At 41.9% G+C, this 17,093-nt stretch overlaps 2 protein-coding genes across 3 annotated transcripts in view; one reads left to right on the top strand and one right to left on the bottom strand.

The window, feature by feature from the left end:
* The window catches only part of cog5 (component of oligomeric golgi complex 5), a 35,698-nt gene extending 21,653 nt beyond the window's left edge, over positions 1–14,045 (top strand). Inside the window, exons 6-15 of the mRNA XM_046071851.1 lie at positions 3,670–3,831; positions 4,724–4,823; positions 5,058–5,168; positions 8,204–8,266; positions 10,812–10,915; positions 11,890–12,127; positions 12,240–12,316; positions 12,410–12,536; positions 12,671–12,750; positions 13,729–14,045. Of these exons, the coding sequence (XP_045927807.1) occupies positions 3,670–3,831; positions 4,724–4,823; positions 5,058–5,168; positions 8,204–8,266; positions 10,812–10,915; positions 11,890–12,127; positions 12,240–12,316; positions 12,410–12,536; positions 12,671–12,750; positions 13,729–13,855 (1,189 nt within the window). The 3' untranslated portion in view covers positions 13,856–14,045. The remainder of the gene's footprint in view (positions 1–3,669; positions 3,832–4,723; positions 4,824–5,057; positions 5,169–8,203; positions 8,267–10,811; positions 10,916–11,889; positions 12,128–12,239; positions 12,317–12,409; positions 12,537–12,670; positions 12,751–13,728) is intronic.
* Positions 14,046–14,348: 303 nt separating this feature from the next.
* On the bottom strand, positions 14,349–17,017 carry ndufa5 (NADH:ubiquinone oxidoreductase subunit A5). 2 transcript variants are annotated; one of them, XM_046071853.1, is made up of 6 exons: positions 16,688–16,706; positions 16,046–16,162; positions 15,917–15,961; positions 15,606–15,722; positions 15,213–15,278; positions 14,349–14,522 (listed from the first exon to the last, which is right to left on the bottom strand). In XM_046071853.1, the coding sequence occupies exons 2-6, from the start codon at positions 16,082–16,084 to the stop codon at positions 14,421–14,423; spliced, it is 369 nt and encodes a 122-aa protein (XP_045927809.1). In that variant the 5' UTR covers positions 16,085–16,162; positions 16,688–16,706; the 3' UTR covers positions 14,349–14,420. The 2 variants fall into 2 exon arrangements, with proteins under 2 accessions (XP_045927809.1, XP_045927808.1); XM_046071852.1 differs by lacking the exon at positions 16,046–16,162 and having other exon boundaries at positions 16,688–17,017.
* Between the last annotated feature and the right edge of the window lie 76 nt (positions 17,018–17,093).

Raw genomic sequence — 17,093 nt, 5'->3', positions numbered from 1 at the left:
CCAGCTCACAGTGCATGTCAGAGCAAATGAGAATCATGAGGTCAAAGGAACTGCCTGAAGAGCTCAGAGACAGAATTGTGGCAAGGCACAGATCTGGCCAAGGTTACAAATAAATTTCTGCTGCACTTAAGGTTCTTAAGAGCACAGTGGCCTCCATAATCCTCAAATGGAAGACGTTTGGGACGACCAGAACCCTTCCTAGAGCTGGCCGTCCGGCCAAACTGAGCTATCGGGGGAGAAGAGCCTTGGTGAGAGAGGTAAAGAAGAACCCAAAGGTCACTGTGGCTGAGCTCCAGAGATGCAGTCGGGAGATGGGAGAAAGTTGTAGTAAGTCAACCATCACTGCAGCAATCCACAATTCGGGGCTTTATGGCAGAGTGGCCCAACGGAAGCCTCTCCTCAGTGCAAGACACATGAAAGCCCGCATGGAGTTTGCTAAAAAACACCTGAAGGACTCCAAGATGGTGATAAATAAGATCCTCTGGTCTGATGAGACCAAGATAGAACTTTTTGGCCTTAATTCTAAGCGGTATGTGTGGAGAAAACCAGGCACTGCTCATCACCTGTCCAATACAGTTTCAACAGTGAAACATGGTGGTTCACAGAGTACGGTCTAGACCTGCTCTTTTATGAAAAGCGCTGTGAGATAACTGTTGTTGTGATTTGGCGCTATATAAATAAAATTGAATTGAAATTGAATTGGCAGCATCATGCTGTGGGGGTGTTTTTCAGCTGCAGGGACAGGACGACTGGTTGCAATCGGAGAGGATCTGCAAGGAGGAATGGCAGAGGATACCCAAATCCAGATGTGAAAAACTTGTTGCATCTTTCCCAAAACGACTCATGGCTGTATTAGATCAAAAGGGTGCTTCTACTAAATACTGAGCAAAGGGTCTGAATACTTATGACCATGTGATATTTCAGTTTTTCTTTTTTAATAAATTTGCAAAAATTTCTACATTTCTGTTTTTTTTTCTGTCAAGATGGGGTGCTGAGTGTATATTACTGAGAAATAAAATGAACTTTTTTGATTTTTGGAAAATGGCTGCAATGAAACAAAGAGTGAAAAATTTAAAGGGGTCTGAATACTTTCCGTACCCACTGTAATATAATATAATAACAATTTTCTGCCATAACAGCTAGCACTGCTACCAAAGGAAGCTAATCACTGAGTTTGAAGCCGCAGGATGTGAAGAACTTCACCTGCCTTTTTGCTACTCTTTTGATGGCATGGTCATTGTTAAGAACTCTTTCAGCTTCCCCTTCTTAGTCAAAACAAATCTCTACCAAAACAAATCTGTGGGGCTTTTTTCTATTTTTGCAATTTTATGACATTTAATTTGCCAGTGTAATATATAGTATTATTTTAGTTAATTAGATTTAAAACTTTACATGCAGCCTGTTGTTCCCATTACTTATGTAGAATGAAATCTGGTGAACATTATTGTGAGTCAAAAAGCATGAGCTCTGAGGCGTTCAGATCTTTTACTGCCTTTCTTGGGTTTAATTCTGTTTGATGAACCATAAGGGAAAGGCCAACCCTAACCCTTACTTATGTAAAGTAAAATAAAAGTGAAATTGAGTCTGGGAGAAAAACATACCAGGACCTCCAAGATTTTCCTCAAGACCATTCTGAGCCTGTGCAGGGTTTGAGGACTGATGATAGTACCAAGGCTGGTCCCAGTCACCTACCATCACTCTCTTTTCAAATAAATGCTGGACTGCTGGAGGAAGGAGTGGTGTTCTGCTTTGTCTAAGCAGAACACCACTCTTTCCTTCAGCACCATAAAACGGTCCTGTTGTTACTTTCAGATGTTTAGATCAGGATTTAAGTTAAGCCACACCTTGTAATTGTGGCACTGCCTTTGTGCAAAAGGATAATGTCAAATTAGGTATTTTAATATGTATTAATTTATATAGACTGAATTTATATTCAGATTATTAAATTTTTTGTTTTGAAACAAATAAAAAATGTAGCGAATTATGGATTATCCAAAGATACCAGACCGATAGCGCTCCTTTCACTGGTGACTTTGTTTGTGAGGCCATAGAAATGTTACAACGCTTTCAAGTTGAAGTTATCACATTATAAAGTATAGCCCTCCCTCCAGCCCTGCTCACTCGCTCTGTTTGGTTTCATTGCAGTGTGCTCTTTAGCACTGAGAGCTCCCACTGCTGACCATAATGTGCCTCTGCGCACAAGCTATTTCAAACCCAGTCTTCGGTCTTTGGGCAATGCCCCCTTATATACATACGCTCCTTAATCCCAAACACCCAAATTTCCAATTCTAAATACTAAATGCCCAATCCCAAATCCCAAATCCATTTTTGATCTTGATTTTTAGTTTTTGAATTAGATTTTTAGTTTTTGATTTAGACTTTTAGTTTTAGAATTTTAGTTTTCCATCCATTCGTGATCCATACAGATCAGCTGCAGCACTCAAGTCTGTGTCCACCGGAGGAAGGAACGTGATTTTTAACAAGCTTTATTACCTGCTGTAATCAGCTGTTCCGCTTGTTTTGGAGAAGAGGAGACCGACTTCGGCTCTGTGTAAAAACTTAAATAACTCCTTCAGCTGTTTGCTGTAAACACAGCGCTGCATGCTGGTTGTTGTTGCCCAGCAATACATTCAGCCAAATGCTGACATACGATCTCAGGCAGACATCGGCAAGACTTGTGTGCAATCTGACTTTTGATTGTGATTTATTGGTGTTCAAACAACAGTGGAAAAGAGGAGCAGTTGTAGAAAAACAGCCGACATGCTCGATTTAAAGTAGGTAGTCTCTACTCGCCCATTCAGAAATTCACTGGAAGGTAAGTCCCACCCCCCAAGGTACCGGTACTTTCGTGAAGTACTACACCCCGAGCAGGGACTTTTTAGGGGGTAAAATAAAGACTGTAGAACTATATTTAGACCGTGGTACCTCCAAACGTTCCTAGTTCCGAGGTATAGTTCCTCTGGTGGAAACGCGGCTTATGTTAACAGGCTGATGGAGAGGGAGAGGATGGAGAAGGCCTTCCTTGTAAGAGCACTGATGACAGGAGCATGTGCACAGATACTTGTGAGCACACACGTTAGATAACAGGCCATTTCCCTTTACACACCTGTCAATCAAGCTGCTGGCCAATGTCCGTAACACATTCAGTCTCACCGAGCCCTGATGGTGGTACCTGCAGTGTTCACAGCTCACAAGTGTAGGTGGCTACACCATGATACTTAACAACAATACATTGGACACTTTGAACATTTTTGCCTTCTTGTCCTCTTTCACAACGACATAGTCATGACATAATGGTGGTGAATACACACACAAGCCTTTGGTAGTATGTCTGTACTGAATAGTAATAGGACGAGAGACGGTGGCATTTTGTTTCCATTAATGTCTGCATGAAGTATTCCGTTAATAAATGTCAGCACAGATATATTAGCCAATTAGAGGATATTACAATATGTCAATATGAGAAAGTAAGTATATTGTGGGTGCCATGATTTATTTGAAATGTTGAATTTTTAAAGGCTACCTGACAGTGAAGTGGTGATAGTTCCTGATCTGATTGGCTGTTGTGACTGAGAGAAGAAAACTGTATTTGTCTTCTGAACACATCCTCTGTGTATGTACGTTCTGCATCTTTTTTGATTTTTGTGTCCATCTTTTGTGTGTATGCAGCCCAGAGAAGGCTCTGAAGGACTCTCTGCAGCCGTACGAGGCAGCCTACCTTTCCAAGTCCCTCTCTCGCCTGTTTGATCCGATCAACCTTGTGTTCCCTTTGGGCGGCCGCAACCCACCCTCCAATGACGAGCTGGACAGCATCGTCAAGACCATCAGCAGGCAAGTACAGTTCATGCCAGTTTGGCTGTCTCACAGCGAAGACCCACAGGAGGTGACCAAATCAGTCATTGCTGCGTCTGCCACTTCCTGTCGCTTGATAGTGTGTCAACATGTTTGAAGGTTATTGATTTATCCTACAAGACATTCCAGTCACTCTGGCATTTATAAAATATTTATTCATTAATAGATAGAATGTTGAAAAAACTCACTAGGAGATAGACAGTATCTTTTAAGTTGGATAAAAATAATGACAGGGGGGCATAAAGGAACCACGAAATATGCGTTATTTTGATAGAGAGAGGTGGCATTATTAACACATAAAATCCTACATGGTTCAGAATTTCTTTCTCGCTCCCTGACCAGAGCTGGATATTTGGAATGATGTTTTATGACAATTTGTGATGAATCCTCAGAGAATTTTCATCTGAACCTGCAGCTCCCCTCAGCTTTCGCAGCTTCATAGTGAGTTTCAGCTTGTTTATTTGTCAGGCCCACTACTTTACTGTTTTGATCCACTCACTGCTCTCATAGCATTATCTTCAGCCGCAGCAGCAGCCACTGTACACTACCTGCTCAGCAGCAAACAGCACACAGACACAGTCAGAGAGCAGCTGGTAGCGGAGCATTTAGCAGCTAAAGAGCCAGAAATCTCCCTCAGATACTGGTGCAACAGAACACAGAGCTAACAGAGAGTGAGTATTGGACCAGTTATCATCTCTCCAACCTGCACGTGCACACATTTTTTGTTCTCATATGTAAAAAGCTTATGAGATGAATATTCTTTTATTAAAAACATTATCCACCCGAGCTACAGTATAACTCCAGGTTAGTTTATTTGAATGGGATGGAAGATCTTTTGAGTTTATTTAGTTGTTTTTTTGTTTGTTTGCAGTGAGCTGAACGTAGCATCAGTAGATCCAAACCTCTCTCTGGCTGTGGCCAAGAATGCTGCCAAGACCGTCCAACTCTTCTGTGTCAAGTCTGAACAGCTGGTGTGTACTACAGCATTGTGTGTGTGCATGTTGGTGCAAATATAAAATCCTGAGTTTCATCTCTGTATATGCTTAACCTGCCATGTTCCCATAACACAATGAACTTGTTAAAAATGATAGATACATCGACAGTATAACAAAAACAACAAAAAATGATCTTTGTACCATACACTGCCTTCGTGTGTCTCTGTGTCTGTGTCTACCTGTTACTCAGTCAAACCTCTCTGTCTGCAGTTGTGTACTCAGGGTGATGCTAGTCAGGTGATTGGTCCGTTAACAGAGGGCCAGAGGAGGAATGTTGCTGTGGTCAACTCCCTCTACCGTCTGCACCAGGCAGTCGCCAAGGTAGGAGGCTATAAATCTGAATAAACCTACACATTTAGTCAAGATTGCAGTAACTTCATATAACCCTGTCCTAGATCAGAACTATAGCCACGTGTATAGTGTGGTCATTTGTATCATTTTGTCACCAAATACAGATTTCACCATAATAAATCACGAGTTACATATGGAACTATGGTTCTGTGAATTCTGGATGACTGCCAGAGGCAGTGCTTAACACTCCATCTCGGGCACGCACAGGTCGAATCTTTAATATCAACAAAGTCACCTGTGACCTGGGATGACAGGGGCGTAGCTTACAGTATATAAGCCCACGTCATCAAGAAAAATGTCCTATAAAATCTTCTCACCAAGATTCTAAATGACAGAGAACTCTGGCAGTCATCCAGGATTCATAGAACTATTTCATTCTTCCTGACCGCCAAAGGCAGTGCTTAACACTGGAGGACTGCTACAAACATCAATAAAGATCGATATTACATTTATTTATTTATTTCCGATGGCAGTGGTCTTCCTCAACAAGGCCATGATACCCCATCCCCAAACAAACACACACACACAATTTTTGCACATACTTGTCAGTATTATAGTGTTATTGTGATTTTTGTATACTTGTAATTTTTTTGATCTCCTTACTTTTTATATATTTATGTTTCTATTTATGTTCATGTGTACTGTAAGCACCAATTTATACCGAGGCAATTTCCTCATAAAATGTACCTGGAAATAAACCCGATTCTGATTCTGAAACCCACCCTCTTTTTTTTTGGAATCAGAAAATAAAAAGAGAGTAAAAAGAGTAAAACCCACCTTGCTGTATCTGAAGATCTACTCTTTCGATTGCCTCCTTCTCCTGGAGGGTTGATATCTCCTGTCTCAGTGCCTGAGACTTTGTGGGGAAATAACTGTTATTTGCGAGCGAAAACACCAAAAAAATAACAGATCAGAGTGAGTTTCATTTTGTCTCTTTTTTATTTTTATTTAACTCAAATGAAAATAACTCCTTCTTAATAATCAAAATAAATCCACCCATAAGTGAAGCCACATAGTCTACTGGGGAGCCAACGCTCTTTATCAAAACTTGATATGCTTTAACGAGCGAAAACACACAAAAGGGAGCCTGTAAATGATCAACAGCAAGTACCGCTACCTCTAGCGTGAAACAATCGGTAACAAAAAGGACACCAGAAAACAGGCTCCTCCCTCAAAATAGCAGCCTATGTTTACTAAGGAAACACTTATTTCGCCAGCCTACTCTAGAGCTGGAAAGACACTTGCTAGCTTATCCCTAACTTGTGCTGAGAGTGCTGGCAAAAAAATGAAATAGAACTATATTTCTCCAGTGATTTTAATGTCAAGCTGGCTTTGTATGTGAAAATGTAATCTACACACTTGTGATAATTTTGAACTTAGATCACAGCTAAATATACAAGATCCAGTAGCCTCCAGACTAAGCTGCCCCCTCCAGTAAACCCTGCCGTCTTTAAAAAATCTTTGTCTTTCCTACACTTTTAAATTGCCTCAATTTGAAAAGCTGTTTGCTACTTAACAAGTCCACCCTCCTGTGCATGAAAATGTGCTCACACTGACAACCCTTTAGCATGTCGCAGAGATCAAATATTAATTTCATTATTTAAGGGATGAGACAATGTTATCAGAACACTATAAGAGTCAGCTAATAGGACCGCAAATGGCAACTAGGTAGGTAGGTAAGTTTATTGTCACAATATAACAAGTTATAGAGTGAAATTGAGTCATTCTTCTTCAGCAGACAGTAAACATTAATAAAGAATCAATTATGAAAAATGGTAACAGAAATAAACTATCATCACTGGAGCAGTGCTGAGGGTGAATTAGAGTCAGATAGCTTGGGGGGAAAAAGCTGCTCTGCAGTCTGGTGGTGTGGCAGCAGAAACTCTTCCCAGAAGGCAGCAGGGTGAACAGGCTGTGGCTTTAGTATCCTTTGGGCTCTGCGTAGGCACCTCACCGATATCACTGATGCTCGGGAGATGGGTACCAATGATCTTCTGAGCAGTTTTAATCACCCGCTGCAGAGCCCTCTGGTCCTGGGCCGTGCACATCCCATGTTAGTGATGTTTCCAGTCAGGATGCTTTCTATTGCTCCTCTGTAAAAGCTGACAAGAACTTGGCGTGGGAATTTGGCCTTCTTTGTTTCTGAGCTTTCTTCACCAGCGTGGAGATGTGAGATGACCATGTGAGGTTCTCTGTGATGCTGATTCCCAGGAACCTGAAACTATTCAGCTGCTCCAACTCAGCACCACTGGTGTAGGCAGGAGTGTGTATCTTTATCTCCTTCTCCCTAAAATCAATGATCAGCTCCTTAGTTTTGCTGACGTTGAGCAGTAGTTTGTTCTCTGAGCACCACTCTACAAGATTGTCAATTTCCTCCCAATGTTTCATCGTTGTTTGAAATCCGACTGATGATGGTGGTGTCATCTGCAAACAGAGTTATCTCCATGTCGGGGGATGCAGTCGTGGGTGTACAGCATGAACAGGAGGGGGCGGAGCACACAGCCCTGAGGGGCTCCGGTGTTGAGCAATAGAGTGGAGGAGGTGTGTCTGCTAATCCGAATTGACTGGGGTCTGTTTGTGTGTTCTCTCCATTAAACATGTATGGTACACAACAGCACACCCGGCTGATTAATAGCATAAAAAAACAGATTACTCCAGCATGAAATATTTAACCTCGAGCCCTGAAATTTGACTATGTGAAACCAGAGTGAGAATGTATTCCAGGCAGGGGGAGCGGTGGAGGGACAGGAAAGACAGGTTGTGAAATAGGAAGGGGTGGATGTGAAAAAGCACAAGTCAGACTTCTCCTAAAGAAAAATAACCTTGACCCATCTGTCTTGAATAACATGAGACTCTCCCAGATAGAGTATTCTTTGGCAACAGACCAAAACTGTTGAACAGCCTTCCCATACGCATCTGTGAGTTCTGTACATCGCGCTCTTAAATGTCTTTATGCAATTTGATGTAGGTGCTGTACAAATGTAACCTGTGTTTTGTATTTGCAGATTATTTCAGGATTGGGCTCGTGTCCACCAGCTGCTGCAGAGGCCCTCTCTTCTTCTATGGAGGTATTATTTATATTTTTATTCATTTAACACACATCCTCTGCTTTTGTTCTTCTGCTTGTGTATTTACAATGATGCTTTGAAGTATATCAGTAGAAACCACACCTTCTCCTGTGAGGATAGTGTGATGACTTTGTCTTTTAACTGCTGCAACATAATCACAGGGAACACTCTCCTTCCATATATTATTATTATTATTTTCTTTTTTTTTTTTTAAGATCAGTGCATAATTTGTTTCCTCTCCAGTGCTAATTTAGGCCCCTGCTTTTTATTTAGTGTATATCTGTTTGTTGATTTTAGTCACAATTTAGTCATTTGATTTCTGTTAAATTTAGTCTAATCATTTTTGTGTTATATTGTATATTTATCTCTGGTTAATGCCTCTTATGTACTCCCATTACAGTCAGCGCAAAGCATTAATATTTCTGAAAAATAAAATAATGGTTATTTAAAAAAATGTTTTTAAAAAAACGGCGACGGTTCTGACGGTTTCCCCAGACTCCTCAAAGAGCCTTCAAACCATCTGGATGACACAATATGTCAGCTGGTGCATCACAAAGATGATGTTTAGCCCCTGTCCAAAGCTGAGATGCATTCCCTCGCTGAATATGACAAATCTCCTTGCTCGTATGTATGAGGAGAAAAAGATACATGCATTATTTTTATGAAAATATAAAATAATAGAATAGTATCAATATAGGAAAGTATACTTGATGATTACATGTTTAACTAGTCCTTTCCAGCTGCAGTCTTTGTTCAAGTGTCTGGGTTGTTCAGACTGCCAGGTAAACAGAAGAAAAAGAATTAAATGTCTGCTGTTCTCTTTGAGGTTAGCAAACATGCAGTGTTAGCCTGCAGCAGACTGTAGTGGTTCACACACACAGCGTCCACATCACTGAGTGACCGCCACTCTCTGTGGTTCAGCTACCCGTACCTCACTGCTCTTTATTTTAGTCACAAAATATAACACAAAAATTAGCCTAGTTCTACCTGGGTAAGTGCTGTTCTTGTTTATTTGTGAGGATGACTGTAGATGTATTCAGTCCATAAATGAGTTCTAGTAAAGCTACAGGCAGAGACACAGTGTTCCTTGAATGCCGGAAGCTGCTTATTAATGCAACAGTAGCTCAGAGGAGGTAGTCTGTGTGGTGGAGAATGTTTGACCAGTCCGGAGCATTAAGATATTAATGAGTTAATTTGTCCACCTTTCACATAATCATTTAGCTTTTATTCTTTGATGAAAATACATGAGGTCATAGTTGTTGTTTCAAGAAGTTACTTTTTAGTAGAGCCCGACCAATGTGGGATTGTTAAGACCGATACAGATTTCGATATTTGAGGATTTAAAAATCTGATATGCCGATATATCGGCCGATATTCTTTTTTCCCCTTCTTTTCAGAAACCCAGAACATAAAGATTATTACATTTGTTGTTATGAGACCTCACCAAGATAACATCACAGAATATTAAACAAAAGTACAACAAAATATATAAAGTCTTAATAAATTAGAGTCAAAACTACAAAAAAGATTTAAAGATCAGTTATAAACTATGGAGTACTACTACTAATGAACATTAAAGGAAATGGTGTTTGTAGCTTATTTTGTGGGCCTGCTAAACCGAAACTATAAATAAAAGATACTAATATACTACATCTAGTGTACCAATTATAACAATAATACCATATACTCATGTCATTACAATTATTTTATTACATTATGACAAACTATGAAATAACTACTATACTATAAAACTATAACTATAAAATGAATGCATCTAATACTACATGACTGTCTACAACGAAGAGAGATTTCACACTACCGTTACACATTTATTTAAGTCATGTATTTCAAGTGATGAAGGACCAACTCTGACCTTCCTACTGCGGTCAGCTGATTGTTTTGTTCTGTGGTGCAGCAGTGTTATTAACAGAGGAGCTGCAGCGCACCCTCTGGTGGGCAAACTATGCAACACTTGTGACATGAGTGAAGGATCTGTCCCTCTGTTTCTTTTTTAATTGTCATCAATCGACTTTTATAAATGCCGATACCAATTTATCTGCAATTATCTCATATCAGCATAATATCTGCACAACAATAAATCAGTCGGGCTCTGCTTTTTAGATTTTGCATTCATCCAAGGAAAAAGGTTTGCAGTAAATATTTAGTTATTTTTATTGACAAAAATAAAACTGCTCTGTGCTGGAGTGCATGCATCTTTTAGAAACTCATAAATCCTGAGGGAAATGTGCCTGATCTCTGATCCAAAAGTTGTCTAAATTAACATAGCTGGGAGCTGTCAGACACAGACGGGTGGATCAGAGAATATACCCACACACATCCACACAGCATACATTACAGTATTTACCTACTATTCACATAACTCCACACGTTGCTATGGCAACAGGGAGCCCCTAAGACACAGGTAATGAGCAGTAAAGTTTGTGTGGTTTGATCTTGGTGGATGCACGGTAGCTGCTGACAGGTGTGGACCCTGCATGCTCCTCACAGTGGGTTACATCGGTGTGTTTCTTCTTCTCTGCTTCAGGGAGTGCAGGCCCTGATGAGCAGTGCAGTGCAGCCTCTCCTGCAGTCCGTGAGTGACTCCATAGAGGCCATCATCATAACACTACACCAAGAAGACTTTTCAGGGTAAGCAACATATGGCCTGTTTGCAGGGACACGGGAACCATTTCAGGACCTCAGGAGCTGTGTTTCCACTGCTCAGGAACTCTGCTGACTGGTCAACACAAACCTCAAAGTCCTTTTCACAAAGACCGCCAATTCTGTATTTCTGAGGCTGATATCGAAAATGAAAACACGAAAAAATCAGTTCAGACAACCATATTAAACAATGTTAAACAGACAAAATAAATCTGATTGATCAAGTGGTGTGGAAGTTAGTATGCACACAGGCTTTTCAATGCAGTACAGTGTCAACCTGGGCCTTCTTCATGACAAAACATATAACCAAGCTTCATCCAGATCCCTGTGGTTTTTTGTTGAATTTTCCATTTGGAGAATCAACCTGTCAGTGCTCTCTGGTGGATGAACAGGATAACAGGGTCATTATTTCTGAATGAACTCAGACAACCATGGGATTTCTTGACATTTACACCCAAATGGACATATCCATAAGCAGTAAGCTAATATAAACTGAGATGATCAATCTATAGTTGTCAGATCCAGTAAACTTTAGACAGATCAGTGCAAATTAAGCTGAGTGTCTGCAGGAAGATGATTACTCCTACACCTCCAGTGTATCTCTATTTCCTGTTCTTTGTTCTAAATTGGCCTTGTTTTAGTTCATCTCTCTATGCGATCATTGTCTTTCATTATAGTGTAGATAATTTGGTTGCAGTGTTGTTACTCACCATTAGTGAGGCCAATGAAGAGTATAGAAACAAAACCAAAACACCGATTCATTTTGAGTGATTTAATATTGGAGGCTGTGGATGGGCTCATCCTGGTTCTTCAGACTAAAAGAGCCTACAGGTGTAGCGTGATGTAGTCTGCAACCAGTAGCATCTTTTGGGAGAAAAGATGGTGAAATTTTAATGGAAGCGTGTGTGTGTGTGTGTGTGTGTGTGCGTGTGTGTGTGTGTGTGTGTGTGTGTGTGTTGCAGGCCTCTGTCCAGCCCTGATAAGCCAGATGTTCCGTGCTCCCTCTACATGAAGGAGCTGCAGGGCTTCATCTCCAGAGTGATGGCAGACTACTTCAGACACTTCCAGTGTGTGGACTTCATCTACGAGAACACAGAGTCCATTGCTCAGAGGGCCATCGAGCTGTTCATTCGCCACGCCAGCCTGCTGCGCCCGCTGGGAGAGGGCGGCAAGATGAGGCTGGCTGCTGACTTTGCACAGGTGAGCTGGACGATTCTAGGTTTTTCCTTTGTGTCAACAATGTTTCACGGATTCTTCAAAAACGCCACTGTCATTCACCGGACTGGTGTGTTCATGTTTGTTCGTGTGTCAGATGGAGATGGCGGTGGCTCCTCTGTGCAGGAGAGTGTCTGATTTGGGGAAACCTTACAGAATGTTGCGCTCCTTCAGGTCTGTATGCTCATGTATCGTGAAACCATCACTCATTACAATCATTTGTCCTCTCCAGTATATTCCACTGTACTGTGTGTGTTGTGTTCCTAGGCCGCTGCTGTTTCAGAACAGCGAGCTGATAGCCAGCAGTCCAGCTGTGGGAGACCTGATCCCCTACAGCACCCTGCTGCACTTCCTCCTAACCAGAGCGCCGTCTGAGCTGAAGTCCCCTCACCAGGCCTGTACACACACCCTCTTATTCCATCAGTATCGTGATTTGAGGTTTCTAGATAAATCCGGGGGCTACACTGACTGCAGTGTTTCAACCCCTCCCTCTCTGCCCGCAATCTAAAAGAGCCTTCTCCCCCTCAGAGAGCGGAGTGGTCCATTTCCCGGTACTCCCAGTGGCTGGACGATCATCCCTCTGAGAGAGACCGGCTCACTCTCCTCAGGTAGCCATGTTTTCTTGTTCCTGTTGTTACTGACCTGCTCCTCCTACCAGACCTGCATGTAGGAAATCCACATCACATAGTCAAAGAGACCGACCCGTCACATTAGCTCAGAGAACTCTGACATGATGAACACTGTGGTGAATCATCATCCTGTCCTGGTGAATGGTGGTGAGAGCTGTGTCTCTTTTCTTGCCAGCTGACTAAAAACTGTTTTTCTGAGTAGTTTTTAGATTGTCAGAGGAGTGAGATGAACTGAGATCAGATGGTGGCTGGAAGGAAGGAAACCAGTGGACTTGAAGCTGCTGTATAGTGACAGTTCACTACAGTGCACTATTAGTTGATTTTATTTGTAGTCATAGTCCAGCTTTTGCTGTGAGGTAATACACACAGCGTTTACCTGCAATCATGGAAAGTGACTACATATTTTAGTGAGGTTTCATTTTCTGGCTGCACAGGACATCTTAGTTTTTTATCTGTTACATTTAACAGCTGTAGTCTCCAGAAATACAAGAACAGTGGGTGAGCAACTATTTTTACAACTGGTGTAGACCAGTTGTAAAAATAGAGAACAGTATAAACAGTAGTGTTTATAGTGAATAAAATACCTAAGACACAGTGGATTTGATTATTAATGATATATAACTGAAAGTTTTTAAATGCTTGTTCACTTTATAGTAAACCTGAGCTCTTCCACACATACAGTGCACTTTTCCCTCTGTCCGCTCTGAAACATAGATGCTAAATGGTCTGTACTTGTACTTTTACACTACATCACATTCACACAGAGGGTTAGGGTATATACATTCATGTAGCCTGAGATCCTTCAACATGCACACTGTTAAGTGGAAGTCCCCGAGCCACAGTCACTCCCATGTCAAAGCAAGCTGCCCTCTGAAAACAGATGCACGTATAATATAACCACATGACACCATGTAAACCTGTGGTGGAACTGACCTGTTCCCTGTGTTCTCCTCTAAGGGGTGCTCTGGAGGCCTATGTGCAGTCAGTCAGGGCTCGGCAGGGGAAGGAGTTTGCTCCCATCTATCCCATCATGGTCCAGCTGTTACAGCGAGCTACCAGCGGCTCACAGGACGTCAGAGCCTGAGGACGGACCTGTCTGCTTACAGCATGTTAGAGGCCAAGGCCTCCGTTATTATTAGTGACTGTAGCAGCTGTATTCCATCTAAAAAGTTAAACTGATCTTTCTTATTCTTCCAACTGTGACTGAATCAAGGGACTGCTGTGGAGGGATACCTGTCAACATTGATAATAAAGGTTTTTACTTCTAAAACCAACCCTGGCACTCTTCACTGAGAGAAAACGTTTGCTTTTACCTGAACTTATGTTGAGAGAGCGAAGCTGAATATCTTATTAAAGAACTCTTGACATGTCTGGAACAGCTCAGTTACCCAGGTGGAAAGCTCAATCCAAATCACTGGCTGTTCATCTGAAGGACATGGAGATCCTCCCAGCAGTAAACACGGGTCGTCTTTCCACAGTGTTTGAAGAAAAAAGTCCTGCTCTTCAGATCTAAGTCCAGTAATTTGGATTCAGCTCTCTGCAGACTCATGTAATGTTCAGCAATGACTCTATAGGGCAATATTTGAAGGACTTTTATTTGCATTTCATTAGAAGCAGAGGTAAGGAACAGACAACATACACAGGTGCATTCAGACAGGCCATTTCCACTGGTTGGGAGGAGGCTCCTCCATCAACGGCTCCCATGGCTTCCACTCCGACATCTTCCTGGACAGAGCCAGCTCACACTCCGCCTGCACACAAAGTAACTTTTAGTTAGGAATAGTCAGATCAACATTATGTTGCTTCAGTCAGTCATTAATTTGTTCAAATGAACTTGTAACACTTTCTAATCAGCTGACTTGTGAAAACATTAACATAATAATAGTTGAGTTCCGGGCAAACGTGACATATTCAATAAAGTGCTGTTCCAAGGCATCAATTGAAGGGTCATCAACATGAAGTGTACACAGTTCAGAAGTGACACCATTAAACATGTCTTCAGCATGACAATCAAAGACACCGACAGACAGCTGATCAGCAGATTGCCTGATCGTCCGGTTACTGTGCAGCTTCCTCCTTCAAGAGCATCAATTTCCACACTGAAACGGATTTCCAGCAAAAGAGCCGGTCTGATAAAAATAAAGAGGACACATGGGCACCAAGGACTGGAAAGTCTACCCTTAGAGCTGGAGGCGAGTAAACTCCAGGTAGGCACAATATAACAGGTTATATAGTGACATTGAGTTTGTAACTGCCATCTGACACAGCTGAACAGCACTCACAGGTGATGCTGATGGCTCAGACGTTTAAAATAATCTTAATAGGACTGACAAACAATGCGATCAGATGACCGTGATTGGTCAAGACTCCTCTGAATAGGGTTAAGGTTTGTCAGCTAACCCAGACTAAGTATGTTATTATGTGAAGCACCAATGACCCACCTGGAAAATGACTTCTTCAATCTGCCCACAGTTTATCTTCTTCTCCAGCTTCTCAACATCAGGCTCCTTATGAAGACAAACACACTTTCATCATATTAATTTTTAATGCTGCACTGTTAATGTTCTGCAAAGCCAACAGACCAATCAGATCATTGGAAAGGCCAACAGTCCTACAGGATCCTGACAGGGATGAGCTACTCTGCTTACAGTGCAGTGACATGTAGACACTTTGAACATAAAACCCACACACAATTAATAAATCAGACCTGACCCAGCCTTCATCTGTTCCCTCTGCTTCATTCATTGCTTTGTTAATCGTGAGACAAAAACAGTATAAACCAAGCTGATTATTACTAGAGATCTGAAAATCCTCTAGTGTGCATCAGACATTACCGTCTTGACGTGGTTGAACCTCTCGTTGACCAGCTGCTCTGTGTACTTCCTGTAGGCTGCGTCCTGTGGCATGGTCTGCACGGATGCCAGGATCTTCGAGTACAAAATCCTAAGACGCTGAGAGAAGGCCAGAGCAGATTAGCTGGTGGAAGGGACAGATCTCTTGTTTAGCTCTGACAGTTGGAGTACATGTTGATGAGCCATGATAAACTTATTTTGTTGGGTTAATGAACTGCACGTATTCCCAAATGTGAACAAGGTTTCCCACTAATAAGTGGACTTCTGTGTGCTGTTCATCGTCTACTGCTCACCTCATGTGGGTTGTGGGACACTGCCAGACCGACCAGGCCGGTTGTCTGGAAGAGAATATCGGAGAGATGCTTACTTCTTCATTTATCAACTTCAAAGTGCACCCTGATCAGCACCTCTTTTTAAAGTACCTCATAACATTCACTGCTGCAAAAACAATGAGTAGCCATCAACGTTTGACCAAAGCCTGTGGTCCACGGGGACAGTCTGTGTCACCTTAATGTAGACCCAGTCAAACATGGGCGGGACTAGGAAGGATTAGGAAGATGTTCAAAAATAGATAGAAAAATGGGTACAATTAAAACTGAATGTCACGTATCTCCAATATAGACAGTATAGAGTGAGACAATGTTGTGTGATCTTTGCAAACATTTAGCCATTTTAAACCTCTTGTCATCATGTCTTTGGGTAAACGGTGTGTAGCAGAGGCGCTGCAGTTGGGGTCCATGACATCATATTTACCAGCCGGACACAACCATTAAACAACACTCCTGTTTGCAAAGTAGTATTTTACACGTTATCGTTGCATAATATTTAGTACTGCCTACTGCCAAACGTTAGAGCTGTGACCCGTGGTGTGAACCCCAGCTAACTTACTCGCTGTAGTGTTAGCTAACACACCGCAGCGTCGCGTACAAACTGTGCCGTTAGACACCCACCACACAAGTACACAGTCAGATGATGTAGTGCAAACATTATCGACTTGGCAGCTACTTCATTATTAACCGTCTTTCTTTCCCTCACTAAAACAAAAACATGACCTCTAGTCGTACCTTTTTCAGCAGCCCGGCCATTCTTCTTCGTGGACACGACTCCCGGCTGCGAGTTCCGGTTGGTAAATATGACGTCATGGTGTGGAACGCAGCATATTTTTTCTGAGTTCACAAGTAGGAACTCCGACTCCACAGTACTTTTTCGCAGCGTTATATACAGTCTATGGACCCGAGCTGCAGCCGTGGGAGTCAGTAGAAAAAACTCCCACGGCTGTTTTTTCTACGACGCTGCAGTAGCTGCAAATTCCTCGCACGTGTAAAATACTACTTTGCAAACAAAATGCTTTTTTTTTCAAATCTAAAAAAGTGTTTCAGACAGCGTTAAGGCTTTGCCTAAAATGCACAACAGCTTTCACAGCAGTAAGAGGTGCAAAAACGGAGAATCGGTCGCTCAGCAACGTAATTT

Source organism: Micropterus dolomieu, linkage group LG16 (assembly GCF_021292245.1).
Source record: "Micropterus dolomieu isolate WLL.071019.BEF.003 ecotype Adirondacks linkage group LG16, ASM2129224v1, whole genome shotgun sequence".
Classification (NCBI taxonomy): Eukaryota; Metazoa; Chordata; class Actinopteri; order Centrarchiformes; family Centrarchidae; genus Micropterus; species Micropterus dolomieu.
Note: the sequence above shows the minus strand (reverse complement) of the source record. Positions and strands in the feature narration are given on the sequence as shown.